Below are 19,676 nucleotides of genomic sequence, written 5' to 3'. Positions count from 1 at the left end.
ATTAACCTAACTGCCCTCTTCTGAATGGAATCAAGAAGCCTGAGAGAGGTTTTGGGGGCACCACCCCAGATGTGGGAACAATATTCCATGGCAGGGCGGATTTGCGATTTATACAGAGTGAGCAGCTGTTTGGAAGAAAAGTAACGCCGAGAGCGAAAGAGAAAACCAAGTTTTTTTAGATGCAGAGGAAGCAATATTTGTAATGTGCTTGTGCCAAGAGAGATTAGAAGTCAGCGTAATCCCCAAAAGAGATATATCATTTTGCCTAGAAAACGGACTTAGAAGGGTTGTTTGTGAGAAAAAGATCAAGCGTATTGGCTGTATGATTAGGATTGTCCGGTATTCTTGTAGGAAAATGAACAATCTGTGCTAGGTCGTTAGTAATTGCAAAAGCCTCAGCATCTCGACCTGCTGGGTCGGTGTGACTAGAAAACGGAAGCCAGCTGGAGTTGTGAACATTAAAATCACCAAGGAAAATTACCTCACTGTTAGGAAAGTTGGACTGGAGAAAGTCAAGTTGCAAAGAGAGGAAGTCAAAGAGCTCTAAGTGATTAGTGGAGTTGGGAGAACGGTAGAGACAACAGATGAATTTGACACAATGAGGTAGAGAGATTTTAAGCCAGAGAAGATCAAAGAGAGGAGATTCCAAATTGCCAAGTCTCTGACAGGGAATATCAGGACGGACATATGCACAAGTACCACCTTTGAGGCGAAAGGAATCATACAGCAAATAATTTGGACATCTGAGATGAGCAGTAGTTGAATCAACTGATAACTGAGATTCAGTCAGAAAAAGTACATGGGGTTTGAAAGACTGCAAGTGGAAATGGACATCGTTGAGATTGGAATTGAGACCACGTATATTTGTGAAATGAATTAGGAAGTCCTTGGGAGGTTTAGGTCTTTTCACAGATAAGCTTGCTCTATTATTTTGATAATTCATGGTGTATTCAATAGTAAGAAAAAGTGGGTGGGACATGCTGTATGAAGTAATGAAATTTTTGGATATGGCGTACATGTGGTAAGAATATACCCAGATCCTTGACATAACGTGGCCTCGACAATGCTCCCCACATACACACTACTCGGACTCCCTCCAGTCACTATCTGGCAGAGTAGAGGTAGCAAGATTATACACTAGCTGATCCGGAAGCCTCCTAGAGAGTTACCAATAGGTTTGGTCCAGTGTACTATCTAGCGGCCGCCCTGCGAACACCGTTTTAGAGCTGTACCCTCGAAATGTAAGGAATATTGGATCTCGCCACGACATTCATCATAACCTCAAAAATCATCAATCATACTGCATGATGCAAGAGATAGGGAAGGGTTGGCCGAAACTTAGCTCTAGAGACTAAACATGGGTTCCACCACTTCAAGCCTCCAATAAGCAAAGTGGTGATATTTCACTGGTTGATGAGAGTCATCTACCACCTAGTACTGCCTAGTAACATAGAGGGGCGGCGTTCCTCAATGTGGTGTGGGCGCCACACCTCGACCCCTGCTTAAGTTGGTTCACACCTGGGTGGTCACCTACCATGTACTTGTGCATGGAGGTTATACCCAGGATTACTAACAGTCCCACCATTGTGAAGGTGCAAGCAGAGGATTTGGCTGTCATAGACCGTCCGGACTTCGCTGAAATTGGGTCCACTTGACTTAAGTGTCACCCGAATATCAGTTCCATCAGCGTTTTAGACTCCCAGGTAGCAAGAACAGCTTGTCTGGCATATCTGAGAGAATGTCTGTGACAGCCTCTTCTAAGATCCAAGTATATAATATCAAAGTTATTCCCTGCATCCAGTTCTTTTGTGACTGCATCATATTATCCAATCAAATTGGTCAGGCAAGACTTCCCCTTAACAAAACCATGCTGTGTCTGATCTATAACTGAAGTCTTGTCTAGATGATCCTGCAGTGCTTCTTTAACCAGTGCCTCCATTAATTTTCCAGGAACAGAAGTTAAACTCACAGGTCTATAATTACTTGTGTCAGCCTTTGATCCTCCTTTGTGAATTGGGGTCACATTCGCACACATCTCCAGTCCATGGGTACCTCCCCTGAGTCCAAGGAAGCTCTCATAAATATGGCTAAGGGCTTGCTTACTACCTTTGCTGCCTCCTTTAATATTACTGGAGAGATCCTATTCACCCCTGCTGCCTTTCTTGTGTTTATCTTCAACAATTTCTCCTCCACTTTACTCCCAGAGATTACAAGATTATCTAGCTTACTGCCAGAGTTGAATACACCTCTGGCATTCCCCTCCCTGAATAACTCCTCATGTGTGAATGTCAATGCAAAATATTCATTTAGTTTGTTAGCTACCTGAGCAGGATCATCAACAGTTGACCCATCGATATCAAGTGGACCAATCTGATTCATCCCTTTCCTTCTAGAGTTTACATAAGTAAAGAACTCTTTGCTGTTTTTCTTTGCATTCCTTGCCAAAGATATCTCGTAATCTGCCTTCGCCTGCCTAACCTTTGTAACTTGATTACAGATCAACTTGTATCTATCATAGGCTTCTGTGTCACGTGTTAACTTGTATGTATCCCATGCATTTTTCTTCTCTGCCATATGTCTCATTAGTTCATCTGACATCCATTTAGGCCTAAACCTTGAACAATATTTCTTAGTTGGTATGTAAAGCCTAGTAGCTTCCAAGATAAGTTCTTTGAATGCTTCCCATTTTGAATTTGCTGTTGGTAACATCATCAGTTGGTCCCACTGTATAGAATTTAAATACTGTCTCAGTCCATCGTAGTTGCCTTTACGAAACCAATACCTTCCCTTTACCCCTAATGGTAGTTACCTCTCTGAGTAAATCCCACTTCAGCACACTGTGATCACTGCCACCTAGTGGTTCATTTATCTGCAGATTCTTAATGCATGAAGAATCACTACTGATAATCAAATCAAGAGTATTACTCCCTCTAGTTGCCTCCCGAACATGCTGATGTAGAAAACAATCATCCAATAAATCCACAAAAGCCTTGCTAGTGCGTGAGTGACCAGCCCCCAAGTTCCAGTCAATATCTGGGAAATTAAAATCCCCCATTATAAGACTCTGATTTACTGGCCCACTCTATTTCCCTGTACAGTTTCTTATTATTCTCATCAGAGTCATTAGGCCTATAGCACACTCGTACCCTCAATTTTGATCTCCCAATGCTTATGTCACACCAAACTGACTCGACACTGCACTGTCTAGCGATGTCGACTGGCTTCACTTCCTTGGATTTTATGTATTTCTTAACTAATAGCATAACCCCTCCTCTCTTCCTATCCTGTCTATCCTTTCTGTAGACATTGTACTTCCCAAATTCCAGTTCTGCATTCCTTATATCTGTGTAACACCACATCTCTGAAATCCCAAGAATATCTGCCTTTGATGTTTTGAGCAATACCTCAGATTCATCAAATTTATTTACTAAACTCCTAGCATTGGTGTACACGCAAGTATACCTGCACCTGTTTCTATTCTTAGCTACCCTAACACAACCCATGTGTTTACTTGTACCGCAGTGGCTCCCAGCAGTCTCTGAAATATCATGCATCTTGTTTTTCAGGCTTCTGCTCATTCCAATAGAAGCAGTGCAAGAATCACTTTCACCTCTGCCAGTGGCTACTGTTAATCTATTAGTCTTTGTATCCCCCCCCCCCAATCTAGCAGTTTTCCGACCAACCTAATACTGCCTCGATAGCATCAGCAAACATTCTTGCACCCTTTCTATTTAAGTGTATCCCATCCCTGTAGAAGCAGTCTCTCCTGTTAACAAGTACAGACCAGGCTGAAAAAAATTCTACCCCTTGAGCCCTGCACAATCTTTCCAGGGCCGAATTGATTTACAGGGCTCTCATCATATATTCCCTCCTATCGTGTCTGGGCAGAATTGCAGACACTTTCAAATTCAACCCTAATTCACGGCTTTTTTTCAACAGTGATCTGTACTTGTTAAGTAATTCAGCTGGTCTCCTACTCTTAATATCATTAGTGCCAACGTGTACAACTATATCACCTTTTGTGCCCTTAAAAGATGATATCCGCTCTACAACGTCATACAACACTCTACAACTGGCAGACGTACCCTGGTCCTGTTCCACCTATCCTTTTTACAAAGCATGTTTTCCGTTTCCCTGACAATAGAGTCACCACCAACTACTAGTTCCTTTGGGAAAATTGAAGTGAAGTCATTTGAAGTGATCATAGTTGGTGGAATCTAGCAGACGATACAGACAGAAATCCACATAGAGAAAAAATTTAGATGTTCTCCATGAAACTAGATTCAGCCTTGGATTATACTAGGAAGTTCAAAAAAGAGAGAGATTGAGATTTTTTTTGTTTGATACTTTGAAATCTATAGCAACCACACAAATTTTGGTTTTGATCTGATATTCCCCCCCCCCCCCTTTGCAGCACTGAATGAAGTGTCACAGTGCAGTGATTCAGTTCCTCTTTCTGCAAGGGAAAATATCCAAAACAATCTATGAAGAAATGGCCGCTGTTTATTGAGAAGACTGCCCAGTTTACAGTGTTGTTGCTCATTGAAAACAGTTTGAATGTGGAGGAACCTAAGTGCATGATGAAGAAATCCTAGGATGTCCAACAACTGCAGTAACAGAAGATTGATGCAAATTGATGCTAATATAGTGATCTTCCAGGATTGGCATTACTCCTGGAAGATCACTGTATTAGCATCCAAAAATTAGCAGCAGAACTGCAAATTAATGTATGGTCTGTGGAGAACATCAACAGTTACTTGTGAGTAAACTGACTTCTAGATGAATTTCCAGACTTCTAACTCCTAACCAGAAGAAGGAAAGGGCACAGCATGCACATGAAATGTTGATGTACAAGGAAAAACTAGGAGTTTTTTCCAAGGCTAGTCACCATGGATGAAACTTGGAGCCATCACTTTGAAACTAAACAAATGTCAAAACAACAGAAATATAGAACGTATAACTGCATTTAATTATGTTCGAAATGAAGTAATGTTCATGGCTGTTGTGTCCAGGGGCACTCTGAAAAGATTGGATGCAGCGTCATCTATTTTTTGACTTTGTTTGACCTATATCTTTTTCTTTTGTGGTTGTTTGATATTCCATACTGAGGCCCACTTTTTGGGCCTCAGCATGGTCAGGTTGTGGCAGTCTAAATTTATTATTTATTGGCTTATAACTTTGGCTTAAAAACAACATTTTGGAATTCAAAAGTACATCACCAAGGGTGTCAAGACTAATACTCAAGTTTTCTAAGAGGTACAAGCTAAATATTATAATGATTTATGCACCAACATTGAGCCATGATGATGAAGAGGTTGAAGAAATGTATACCGAAATTGAGTCTTCTAGATGAGCAGAAAACCCACTACACTATTATTATGGGGGACTTCAATGCTAAGGTTGGAAAAAGGCAAAACAGTGCAGAAAGAGGAACTATAGGAAATTTTGGAATTGGTGAAAGAAATAAAAGAGGTGAAAGACTTGTGGAATTTGCCGAATCTCAAGGACTGCCAATAATGAACACTTTTTTCAAGAAAAGGGTGAACAGAAAGTGGACATGGAAGAGTCCAAATGGATTAACAACTAATGAAATCGACTTCATCCTCACTAACAGAAGATATATTGTGAATGATGTTACTGTCCTGAATAAGGTAAATGTTAGAAGTGATCACAGAATGGTAAGATGTACACTTGATATAGATGTAGGAAAAGAAAAAACTGACTCGAGTAAATAATACAAAGGTCTTTGAGTTAACAGAGGAGGAGAAAAAGCAGTATGTACTGGAACTTAAGAACAAGTTTGAGCTTCTGCAGACTGCTCAGGACCAAGATATCGACGAAGAATACTACAACTTTCTGAAGGTGATAAAGCCCAAGAAAGCTATAGGGAAAAAGAAATCCAAAGAAAAAAAATTAGTCAAGAAATACTTGTCATGATGAACCGAAGACGACAAATGAAGAGCAAGAAAAACACTGACATGGAGAAAATTGAGTATACTGAGTTATGCAAAGCCATTAGAAAGAGACTCAGAGAGAACATAAGAAGATTTAACACAAGAAAAGTAAAACAAACATTAAGGGAAAACAAAGGATTTAAATCAGCAGCCATGAGCAGTAATACAGAAAGACAAATGATACTGAAACTGAAGAATAGCGATGGTGTACTTATAAACAGAAGAGAAGGCATAATTCAAATAGCAGAAGACTGCTATATAGAGAATTATACAAGGAGCGAGGGAATGATGCCAGCAGTGGGGAAGATGGATTGCAAAGTAGCAACACATACGACATACCCGATATTCTTCCTGATGAGGTAGAACATGCATTGAAGAAAATGAAGAATCAGAAAGCCCCGGGGAAGATGAAGTTACTGTAAAGTTGTTAAAATTGGGAGGAAGAGACATAACACAAAAACTGGCAAGGCTCTTCACAAAGTGCATTAGAAAAGGTGTGACGCCTAAGCAGTGGAATAATGCAATCATAGTTTTGCTGCATAAGAAAGGAGATAAATCAGAAATTGGAAATTATAGACCAATTAGCTTGTTATCCCACATCTACAAGTTGTTCACAAGGGTCATTACTAACAGATTAGAAAGAATACTTGATGAGAATCAACCGAAAGAGCAAGCTGGCTTTAGGACAGGATTCTCAACTATGGATCACCTTCAAGTAATATCACAGCTAATGGAGAAAGAAAATGAATATAAAACACCATTATGCCCGGCATTTGTGGATTATGAAAAGGCATTTGACTCCATACAGCATAAGACAATGTTTTGGGCACTGGAAAGACAAGGCATACCCCATATATTATGATTTTGAAGAAAATATATGAGAGTGCTACCTCCTTTATTAGACTAGACAAAGACAGTAGGAAATTTAAAATTGAGAAACGAGTTCGACAAGGAGACACAATATCTCCAAAGCTGTTTACTGCTGCCCTTGAGGAAGCTTTCACAAAATTAGACTGGTCACTGAAAGGAGTCAATGTGAACAGAGAGTACCTAAACCATTTGCGATTTGCAGATGACATTGTGGTTATACCAAAGAATTAGAGGAAAAGCTTAATCAGTTATGCACAGTTAGTAAGGATTTTGGACTAAAGATGAATATGGCTGAAACAAAAGTAATGATGAACAAGTATGCCACAGAAAGGGAAATAATGATTGAAGGAGCAGTAATTGAAAAGGTGGAATCATATACTTATCTGGGACAAGTTATTAGCTGTAATAATGATAAATGGCTGGAAGTCAAGAGAAGAATAAATTTTGGATGGATAGCATTCAGGAAATATAGTCACATACTGAAGAGCAATATCCCAGTTTGTCTGAAACGTAAAATAATGAACCAATGTATACTCCCCACCATGACTTATGGAAGTGAAACTTGGGCACTCACCAAAAGAATGGAAGAGAAGCTGAGAACTACACCGTAAAGAATGGAATGAATTATATTGGGAATCAGACTGTTAGATAAGAAGAGAAACACATGGATTAGGCAGCAAACTCAGGTAAAGGACATTCGTATCAAAACTAAAGAACTAAAATCTTGGGCAGGTCACATAGCTCGAAGACATGATGACAGATGGACTAAGAAAATAACAGAATGTTACCCAAGAGGAGCTAGAAGAAAACCTGGAAGACAAAGGCAGAGATGGGTAGATGAAATTCATGAGTTTTTGGGTATTAAAATGGATGGCCTGTGCTGAAAACAGAAGGAACTGGAAATTTGCTGGAGAGGCCTTCATCCTGCAGTGGATTGAAAATGGCTGATGATGATGATGAACTCAGGCTGTATTTTTGTCCAATTTCTGCTCCTGTCTTCATTATTTATTTGTTTCTTTACTCATTTTCTGCTGCTTTTGCCCCTTCCAATTGCCCCCCCCCTCGCTGTGTGTGTGTGTGTGTGTGTGTGTGTCATAAATGTCAAGGCCTAACTGTAGACTGAATTGGTTTCAGACTCGGACTTTAAAATAATTTGTCAGATTTGCTGTTTCACTGGCTGAGCATCCTTTAAAAGAGAATTATAAAGGCATGTGATAATAGTTAATTCACGTTTGCAGTTAGACTGCATTCAAAACTATGTACAAATTCTAATCCTTGATGAGTATCCTTCAACGAAACATTTGCTCATAGGTTCCTTTTTATCACTACAAATGTCAGCTTCCATTATGTCTGTATTGAGTACCTCTTCATTTGTTGTTATACCCTTCCTTTTTTTTGGAGAAAAAAAAAATTCACAGTAATTAGAAAGGACAAAAATATTTTTCCAGCCTAGACCGGCATTTTTTTAAAAAGCATATTGAGTTTTTAAAATACAAATATTGGTGAATTTATGCCCAATATTAATGAACATAAATTCATTAATGGTAGTTACTGCTGAAAGCTTAATTGTTTTCTGGTTTTTCAAAGAAGAATTTTCCAGCATATTACAAATGGTGCTCTGTTTGATGTGAGCAGTCTATTTTGAAATGTATTGATTGGTGAAGTATAAAATAAGAGAATTTATCTGTGTATAATACAAGTGTATCAAAATTCAGTGGATTCAGTTATTACTGCTTTGTTGATGTGAACACAATATGAGAATTTTATCATTTAGGAAATTAAAAAAATGCACAAATTTTGTAATTTTCCCTCATGAAATTCTAACGAACTTTAATTTTTTTCTCTCCACAAAATTCAAATTTTCTGTATTTCTTTCTTATGATATTTTGCTTACCTTCAGTATTTGAAGTATTATTATAACTACATAAAGAATATTAATTAATGTTATTTAATAATGTTTGGATTTCTTATTAAATCTTAAAAATAAACTAAATGTAAATCAATAACAAAAATTAAATTAATTCTATTTCAAAAACTGCATAATTAGTGGCAAGAAACAACTGTTCTGTGACTTGCCATACCCACAAGAATTCAAGTGGCTCACAACCTTCATCTTATCCATTTTAACATCTACCAAAAAATTTTTGGATGCCTCTGTGTTATTCCATAAGAAAATGAGTAAACACTGGGATCTGGATCCCATTGGTTCTGCTTGAGCTTGACTTGGACGTAGGGCAATCGCCTCCCCTCTTGTTTGGATATACCTTCAGTAACTTGCAGTTAAACTATAGTTTGAAATAAGCATAATTTCCACACAAATCCATGAAGGTGTACTTTAAATTCACATGTACTTATTTGTTTGGTTTTGAATGCCTGTTGACATTTTATTCTGTTAAAATGTAATTTTATAAGAAATATTCATCCACTGTTTTACAATAATTTTTTACCATTGTTTCATCACCTTGTACTTCACAAATCTAAAATAATGTGTGGGAAACATATTCACCTGATCAGTATTTCTGAGTTAAGAAAATGTTCTGCATGATGGGCAATGTGCAGCATGCATTCCTTTCATCTCAGTACAAATAAAAATGCTTGATCTGTAGTTACCAACACTTAGAGTAAGATACCAAGAAATTTCTCAGTATCTCACAAGCTTGGAGATTCATGTATTGCTATCTTAAGCTTTATGCTTTCCTAGCCCCCATAAAAATAAGTTTGGGGGTGTTAAATCAGGAGACCTAGGTGGCCAAAGTCCCTGTGATTATGATTCAATCTCTGGAAAAAAAAAAAAAAAAAAACCTTGCAACATTTCAGTGGTTGAGTCGTAGTATGGCATGTTGCCCCATCCTGTGGAGCCAGTTGTCTCATTTTCCTCTGGCATTGCAACAAACTGCATTATCATACCCTGGTTTAACATTACAGGTGACAGTTCATTTAACAAATATAGACCAAACTATTGTTCTTTGAGATTCTACACAAATATTTTATTTTTATTATTTTTACTTTTGGGGGGATTTATGGGGGGTTGAAAAAATGTGTGGATTTTCAGCGCTCCATGTTCTCCAATTTTGAATGATGATGTAGCTACTAAGATGAAATTGTTTTTCAGTGAAATAAATTTCAATCAAAATTTCAGTACCTTCACAGCCAAGTAAACTTTTAAACCAGGTACAGTACCATAATTTTTAACGTTATCCTGAAATTGAATTTTATGGATACTGTGGATTTGCTATGGAAAAAGCTTCAGGTGTTTCTTATAGCCAAATGAGTTGAACCAAGTGATATCCCTTTTGAACTGTAGAGTTTTGCTTGTGGATTACAATAATTGTTTATCTAAACTGTAACACCAGTAAAAAAAAAAAAAAAAAAAACTGTTATTGCACAAATTCTTTGTCACTCACAACATGATAAAAAGAGTAAATAATATGTATTGCTAACAATATAGAAAACTTCCAACATTGTTTATAAACTATTTTGTTATTCTGATGTAAATGGTATTTTCCTTTGGGTGGTTTATGTTTAAAATGAACACCTCAGTCAACTAAAGAACAGTAATACAAATTATGATTATTGCTATGAGAGGCAATCATACTGATTGTCTCTCATAGCCCAAGTCTCACATGCCAAAAGTGTTAGAGAATTTTTCAACAAATATTTGTTGACATTTGTTGTAAGACTTAATTTCAGATAAAATTCTGCTAAAAAAAAACATAGCTCAATGGTATAACAGTAGGACATTTATTCACCAGTAATCACACGTACAACCTCAAACATGATTGTGACAAACCGAACATGTGAAATACAAAACTGTCACCTCCTGACATCCTCACAATTACTCCAATGAATGTTAATTGATAGCATTGTACTTAAATAATGTGGGTCTACTTTTAAGATAAACATTTTTTTTTCATGAAGAGCGAAATTTGTTTATCTCAAACTCATTGGTGGAAAATTGATGCATTTATGTAAACTTGTTTCATATTAAATCATAGCTCTTCCTTACATATTTATTTAAATACAGTGAGTGCATTTTGAGATATTCTTGTATATGTGTAGCTTAGCATGTTCATTGCCACCTATATTTGAGAGAGCCCAGTCATTGTACCTATAAAATGCATTATAGCACATGCAATGTTGTGCTGCAATGCTTATATGTATGAACCTTTGGATCAGGAGTGGCCAACTTTTGGCATATGTAGCATTTGTCAGTGGCATGACTCCAATGTTTGGGGGGGAGGGCAGAATTATACAAGTGATTTGGTTTCAACTTCAGAGGAACCTGCTGTATATATTCAAGTAGGGATGTTAATTGAGCCCCTCATGACAATTTCTGTATGGGTTAATATTTATTCATTTGCATTAAATTTATTTTATTAATGTAATTTTTTTTTTTTTTTTTATTAAAAGTGGTTTGCATAAAATTTCTTTATATAATTTGCATTGCATTTCTGCTGTAAGTTGTGGCATGTCACTAGAAAATTTGTCCACCCTGTTTTGGATCCCTTTCCCATTTTAGAAAGTTTTTGAATACATTTTATCAAACCCATTAAATTTCACTTGAGTTATTTAGTAACTGAATTCTTTTTTTCTTCAAGATGTAGCTAATTTGGAAAAAGCCAGTAACCTTCCTCTAAGTCTTGGGGTAACATCAAGTGCTATAACACCACAAATGGTATTGCAGCAAACCATGGCAGCCATGAATGCTCAAGCCCAAGCTCTGACTGGTATAACTCTTCCAAAGTATTATAATCCTGCAGCTGTCAACCCTTTGAAGTATGCAGAACAAGTTCAGAAGAGAAAGTTGCTGTGGCAGTCTAAAGAAAAGCCTGAAGTAAGTATCATTTTGCTAGTAGGTGGAATCGTGTTGAGAGAGTAAGTTACTTCATCTTCCAATACATTGAAGACTTGCATGAGTGGTAATTTGATAATTTCATGGCCGAAGTGAGCATTAAAGATGCAAGAGCATTAAAGATGCATTAAAGATGCAAAAAATTTTTTCTGCATCAGGAAAAAAATTAATAAATAAAAAAAATTCAAACAAAACAGAATATTAATATCATTCACTGCTTTCATGATGTTGGGAGGCAACTCATTCCAATGTTCAATAATCTGCAGCTCACAGTTTAACTTCATGAGATCCAATCTTCCAATTATTCCCTGAGATTGTTTTATTTGTATCTGAAGCTGGCTGTTTTCAAGAAAGTCAAATACCTATGGAGACAGCTTGTTATAGTAATCAACTCGCTGGCTAAAAAAGAAAACTTAAATCCAATCTAAACTCTTCTCCCCATACTTTGAATTTATGGCACATAGTTCTGGAATCCTTTATAATAGTGAAAATTTTGCACATCCCTCTCAGTCTTGTAGACCCAATCAGGCCCACCTCAAAAGTGCCCACATAATCAAAATCGTTCCTGATATGGTTGCTGTTCTCATCATTTTTGTTGCCCATCTCTGGACCATTTCAAGAAGCTGGTATTTTTTTAGTTGAGGTCTCCAATACTTGGACACAGTCTTAAAATTGCCTTATACAAAAGGATTGACCTCCCTATCTCTGCAGGCTATTGTTTGAATAATGAACAATAGGACGTGGGCTTTCCTGGCTGCCTATTTACACTGCTCAGAAAATTTCATATCCACCTGTATCCCCAAATCCTTTTCTTACTTTACTTTTTTATAATTCAAACCTGCTTAGTGTAAAATGTTATTCTGAGGTTGCTATTTCCCAAGTTTAAGATCTTGCATTTTGCTGCATTAAAGCATAGCTACCACTTTTCTGACCATTAACAACTCTCCCAATCTTTAAATCACTGCAATTTTTGACATCACACCTTCTATCCCTTCGTTGATGTTGATTCAGAAAATCTGAAATGACAATGGTCCAGGAACCGATCCTTGGGGATGGGGGGCCCACCACTTCTGATATCACACCAATCTGAAGAATATCCATTAATTGCAACCCTCTGCCTTCTGCCTTGTGATCCATCTTAGAACCTTACCAGTAATTCCTTCCTTGAAAAGGGAATAATATTGCAGGAGAGCACAGTTATAATGAATTTTGTGGGCAAATTTTTGAAACAAGATTGCTTATACCCAGGGAGTTTTGTTTCATTGGAACAATTCATTATCTCATGAAGTTGGAAGTTTTGCATCATCCCCTTTATTCTTCAGATTGGGCACCCTCTATTTTCATCTCCCCCATCCAGATCACTGCTTTCAAATGTCATTTCTTTCAGAAATGACATTTGAAAGCAGTGATGTCATCGGCATTGTTGAACTCTTGTTGTAAATGTGGCTTTCTTAAAACAGTTAATAACACAACACATGGTAAAAAGTGCATTGACATTAGAGGAATGCATATAAAAAAATAAACTTTTATTACTTCTACTTCCTGTCAGTTAGACCATGAATTCACCAATTACCACTTAAAGAACAGTTACAGCATGAGGGTACATTGTGATATATGCACTTATAACTGTGGAAGCATTTTACTTCACTCTATATCCTTAACACAGGTAAAATACAATTTGCATAATTCAAAACTGTAAAACTACAACTTTAACTACAAAACTAGATAATTTTAAAAAGGATGGGTCAGTTCTTTGGCACATTCACAGATTTTTGTGATTTAAAAATATTTATTGAAATGTTCCAAATTTCATTAAAATCAGACATAGAAATCAAGAATCCTTTTCCATCCCCATGTAATAACTCTATTCACATTGGATGGATTTCCACAAAATTTTATATTTAGCCCTTTTAGAAAGGTTTGTAGAGTGGTCCCAAATTTCATTAAAATCACACCAATAGAAATCCAATTATTTTATTTATACATATCACATACACTATCCATAAACCATGTATGTAGCCAAAGTACCGGATAATGTTTTTTTGCCATACTGTTTGGAGGAATGAATGGGCAATGTGGCAGGTGTACAGAAACAGAATTTTCTTGGTTTGCATATAAAAGCCATTGCTTTAAGTCATGTGCTAATGCTCCTGAAATGTAACACACTTCAAAAATTAACTAACTATTTAGTTTTATGTAGGTTGACACCTTTGCAAAGATGCTGTTTGCTTAGCATTTTGATTTGGATATTGCTCCATGAGCACACAGTTAAGGCACATTACCTGTGCCCTAATTGTTCATGCTCATTTCAAATGTGTTCCACAACACTGATGACTAGACCATTTTTGCAAAATCATTCTTACTAAACCAGGTGCCAGCAAGTCTGGCTGGCTGACTTGGTTGGTAGTAACAGGTTTCATTTGCACAGAATATGTCATAGTTTAGTCAATGGTTCTTGGTACTGTAACCAAGAATTCTAGTGGAAACAGAAGATGCTGTATTCTGTAATAGCTCCCTTTCCATATTTTGTTTAGACCACGCATGTCAGCCAGAATTGCACATTGGGTCACTTAAAAAAAAAATAATAATAAATAAATAAACAAACAAAATTCAAGGGATGCATGAGGAAAGAATCTTTGTCATAATATGGTAGCATTTGTTTCAAAAGAAGTTTGCTTCTTTTTGTAAGGATCACTTAATTTATCAATAATCACTACAATTTTTGTGCTAGCAATCCTCAACTGGTTTACCAAATTAATTAACCTTTGTTGTTAAGCCTTAACACTTATCCTATATTTCAAGACAGTAACTAATTGCACTGCAATTGTTTACAGGGTGGTGAAACAGGATTTTCAGCTAGATAACCTCATTTCTTATAAATTTTACTCTACTGAAGTAAATTAAAAGAAGCAATATCAGTTTAGGTAACATTTTGATGAGATAATTCATATGAAGCATATTGAAAATTTCCAGTTTTGGAAAATAATATTGGATTTGTTAGATGTATAATATGCTTTTCTGCATATTAACATATTGACTACAGCGAGTTGTAGGTTCACTTGGTATGTATGGTAAAGATGTTAATTTCACCTTGTTAAGTACTGATAAGCTTACAGGGTTTCAGAAGTACAGTGACTACTTTTTTGACCATTCATTTGAAAGTGCAGCAGAAAGTAATGAAACTAAATGATGACAAAAAAGTAATGAGAATAAATTATGACAAATTTCCTAACTTCCTAATTTGGCCTCAAGACATTTCAAAGAATTTTGAGTGATATTGGATTTATATATGGTGAACACAAAAACAGTCCCATTTTAATCAAACAGGATGACATCATTTGTAGATGGAAATATCTACAGGTTATTAAACAATATTCCACCGAAAGGGAAACCTGGATAAATGCTAGCTATACAAACAAGAAACGCATGTCAGTACTTGACTGTCAAAAATAACATTTTTGACAGTCAAGAGAAGCAATTTTATGAAGATCTTCCCGATTTAATGCTCTTTCAGCAATCTTGGGAACAGGGAGCAAAGAACTTTATGGAATATTGAAGATTTAAGCAAGTCACTGCATTTGTGAAAAGTAGTTGCCATGTTATTGTTGAAAACAATTGACAACAATTCTGTGTTGTTTTAACCCTACAATAGTAATGTATACAAACAAGTTGTCCTAACCCAGCATACCACTGGGTAAGATTAAAGTACTGTAAAATCTATTTGCAACAAATATCATTTTAATAAAAGTTTCTCTATAATGAAAGTGTTTCCAGATCCTGACTGACTTCCTTTATTAATAATGCTTTGTGTAAACCTTGTTTGTCATATATCATATCATCAGTCTTCTAGGCAAAGTAAGGCAACCATGTTGCATTCCTCTGCTGTGTATAGACCACAATTGGGAAAGGACCTACAAAGAGAAAAACAGACTTCCACTGTTTCACAAGTGAAATAGTGGAAACCAAGGTAAATTTTCAAAACACTAATCATATTTTTTCAGCTGTTCTGAAGTGTCAAGCTGATCTTTGGTCATGTAGCATAATTAGCAAGAGCAGTTTGTGCTTAGTTATTAAGTTAACTGAAAGCAATACTACAAAAGAAACGTCATCTACTTATACCCCCTCAGGTTCATAATGGAAGAAGCAAGTGGAAGAATCACATCAGAATTCAGCGTGCTCAACCTATTCAAGACTTTATACACCTCAATCAGATCACCTCTCAGGTGCCTAGTCTCCAGACACTAATTCACAGAACTTAAGCCTTTCTTAGTAAGATGGCTCCTTCATTCCCTTCACCAACCTTGTTGACCTTCTCTGTACACACCCAGGCATTACTTGACATACAGTGGACTCTCGATTTTTCGGGGTAGATGGTAAAAAACAAATCCCGGTTAATCCAAAAATACACAAGTCCCCGACATGCGGAAGAGATACGTTCCAGGACTTCTTACTTCGTCAAGTTTTACGTAACTCCTCCGGAATGACTAGTAACATCCTGGCAACCCAAAGGTCGTGGGTTCAAATCCTGCCCCGGGCTTGGATCACAGTAAAATGCAAAAACTTTGGGAGGTGCATTATGGCCACAGAAGCCGATGCACTAACAAAAAAAAAAAAAGACTAGTAACATATTGCTACTATATTATTATTAACAAATCTGAATTCAGCCCAATACTTGTTAATGTTTGACCATTTTCATACATTCTTATTAGTTTAATTTTCTGATCCAAATCGATTGCTTTCTTTTTGTTGGTAGATTTACTAGTACCTAGTCATCACCATGATAACGGTCAAAATAAAATTGTTCTCTAAAGAACTTCACAGGGTTAAGGCAAACTCACCACCACTATCATCATGACACGCGAGCTGACGTTTTACTAAAGCACATTTCTGGAAGTTAACAAAAAACAATAAAAACAACTTGCACTTCCTGTTTTATTGTGCGTTTCTGTTAGCGCAGTCTATAAACAGGTAGTAATCTTGATCTTATTGCATTTGCAATAATACCAATAGCTGGAATTCTGTGAGTTTTTATGTCATTATGGTGAAGTGTGTTCCTGAAATCTTCAGTAATTAAAAAAAAAAAAAAAACCCCATAAATAATTGTAAGAATCTTCTCTTTTTTTTCCTATTTTTTTGCTTGTTACTCCGATCTCACTTGTGCAATTTGTGTATGCCGTGATCGTTGTTATTGATTGCTTATTTTTTTTCCTTTTTTATATTTATTTATTTATTTATTTTTTTGTTTTAAATTTTGCAATCCTAAAAATAAAAAAAAATAAAATTGAGTGAAAACAAATTTACATAAATCCGTAGTTGCGTAAGTCAAGGACTTACTGTATCGAAAAATGTTCAGCAACCTACGTAAAAAAATATGGCGATAGATAAAAAAACCTGTGACATACTACTCGTTTGTCCAATTCGATCCTTCCCTTTATTTTTTTACAATATCATGTATGGTTTTGGTCACCAACATTATAATGGTTCATTAGAGATTCAGCAGATGCACCGTTTTCAAACTTTTGAATAATTTAGTCTTTGTTTAACTGAAAGCACAACTCTTTTTGCGTTTACCCATCATTTTTGCGATTTCTAAAAAAAAAAAATTTTTTTTAAAGCAGGGGTTGCAAGATAATAGGCACATTAATCTCCCAATGATGACTTATAATGCCACACTTATTTATGACTTGCAAAATATCTATACCTATTCTAGTTATTACTTGCACCAGAAATCATACATAATATGAAATACTATTCATATTATGATATCTGGTTGATTTTTTTAATTTGGAATTTTGAAGTGTCCCGGTAAATCGAGAGTCTGCTGTATTTTATGAAAAAATAATAGTCACTTTTGGAAATTCAGCCTTGTGTTATTGGCTTGCAGAGGGTTGGATTCCTGCATGCAGGTCACCCCCACCCCACTTTTTTTTTTAATGGAAATTGGCTTTTAATTTGTACAGTGCATTTTCAGGAATGCATTTACATAAATTAAGAATGTATAGAAACTTTCATGTTGATTAAAGCCAAAATTCAGCTTGCTTTTTATTATACCTTAATCTGTACTCCCTTTGAGTTGTTGAAATTGGGACATGTATGAAGAAAGTTATCATTGCTGTCATTTTGTGTTTTCTTTAGCAGTTACTTTTATGTGTATATCTCAGATCTGTATTCATTAATTGTTTCCTTTTAATTTTCATACAGCAAAAGTCATCTTCTGTGTGGGAGAAATTAACTTTCTCGCAAGATCAGGATGGCAAAATGACAGCCAAATTTAGAAAACTTATGGGCATTAAACCAGAAGACAGTGGGGAGAGCAGTCAGACACAACAAGAAGAGGTCCAAGAACAGCCTAATAAAGGAGATGATGTTGCTTTTAAGAAACAGGAAGCCCTTTTTCGTGACTTAGATCAACAATATGAAATGGCCAGAATGTCTACACACACACACAGAGGAGTAGGCCTTGGGTATACATCACATGGTTCTATTTATCCCGCTCCACCAAAATGAGTATATGTTATTTTAAATTTTGAATGTCCATTTTGCAACTTTGGATACCAGTGTTTGCTGTGCAATTGTCATTATCGCTATCATTTTTCCCCCCTTTCTTTTTAATTTTTCCATGATCAGTTAACAATACTGTGCAGCACACAGGATTGAGAACAGAAATGCAGTGGAAATAAAGGATATTCTTAGTTTTGGGTCAACACATGAAAACTCTTTATACTTATGCATTTCTGACCATACCCACTACATGAAAAATGTATTGGAGGAGTGACAGGAGTGAAGTCAACACTGGTGTACTTAAATACATAAGAGCTACTTTATGCAAGGACAGGATGTGCCCAGTTTTTTAAATAAATGAACTATACCCAGAATGCTTAATATTGAACCCATAGTGTATATAGCATCAGTTTCTGTATCATATTTATCTTTTAATTTTTCATTTTGTGTTAGTATATATATATATACACACACACACACTGATCTTGTGCCACTGGTAATAATATTTTGGTTTGACTAGGAGAAAGTGTAAATTGAAAAATGGTGTGGGCAGTATGCGATCATTGGGTCCTTGGCCCAACACTTGTGTTTGAATGTGGAAAATGTTTCTGTGAATAAAAGAAGATTGTAAAGGTTTTATGCTTCTTCCTAACACACATGCTTATGAATGGAAGCACTGGCAATTCAAGGTAATTTCATTTAATCTTATCAAAGCATTGCAACGAAGATATATCAATGTTATTCCAAAAAATCCTTAACTCAGAATACCGCACTTACCATACAAGTGTAGTTTTCAAAATGAGCTATATGCTGTTACATTTTTGCAAATGCAAAATAACAACATATAATTTCCATACACTACTGAACCTTGTTTTCAGGAATTCATTGTACCAAATACCTGAAACCAGATTGATGTTGTATTCTATATCTCCAGGAGTGGCCAACTTAATTTGTGATGCGATCAACTTCTTTTTCTTCAAAATGTGCTGCGATCTACCATCTCAAGAAGTTCATTGCACATGGTTAAAAAGGTTAATCAACACATTAAAAAATGTTGTTTATAAATTTTAAAATTAAATACAATTCAGAATTCTTATTTTAAATTCATAAGTATTTAAATTTTTAATTTATGTAAAGTTTGTGTCTTAATGTCATCTGCCAAGCTTTCAAAATTGGGGATATACAGTGATAAGGCTAGCCGTAAAGAATCTTTTGTATGCAAGTCCGTAAGAGTAGAGCAATTCTTCGTATTCTTTTTTTTTTTTTTTTTTTTTGTTTAACTTTTTATTTTATTTAATTGACTTTTTAAATTCCAAAACAGGAATTTAAAAAGTCACTGCATTTTTTTACAGTACTTTTCTCTGCAAACATATTTTCAAAAGTCTTTTTATGATGACCTGGATTTTAGGAAGATATCGTTTCGCAATGTAATAATTTCATTTTCAAGTAATATTTTCTCCGTGTGAAAAATCTCAGAGGTTTTTTTTTTTTTTTTCCTG

General features: G+C 35.9%; 1 protein-coding gene across 2 annotated transcripts in view; it reads left to right on the top strand.

Moving 5' to 3' along the window:
- Positions 1-18,809, top strand: part of LOC150091521 (uncharacterized) — a 174,589-nt gene extending 155,780 nt beyond the window's left edge. For both annotated transcript variants that reach the window (XM_090376051.1, XM_090376060.1), the window contains 2 exons: positions 11,423-11,658; positions 17,878-18,809. In XM_090376051.1, the coding sequence (XP_090232177.1) occupies positions 11,423-11,658; positions 17,878-18,183 (542 nt within the window). In that variant the 3' untranslated portion in view covers positions 18,184-18,809. The remainder of the gene's footprint in view (positions 1-11,422; positions 11,659-17,877) is intronic.
- Positions 18,810-19,676: the final 867 nt, after the last annotated feature.

This window comes from Mastigoproctus giganteus, chromosome 1 (assembly GCF_048544385.1).
Source record: "Mastigoproctus giganteus isolate SK-2022 chromosome 1, ASM4854438v1, whole genome shotgun sequence".
Lineage (NCBI taxonomy): Eukaryota > Metazoa > Arthropoda > Arachnida > Uropygi > Thelyphonidae > Mastigoproctus > Mastigoproctus giganteus.
This window is presented reverse-complemented; position numbering and strand designations above follow the sequence as displayed.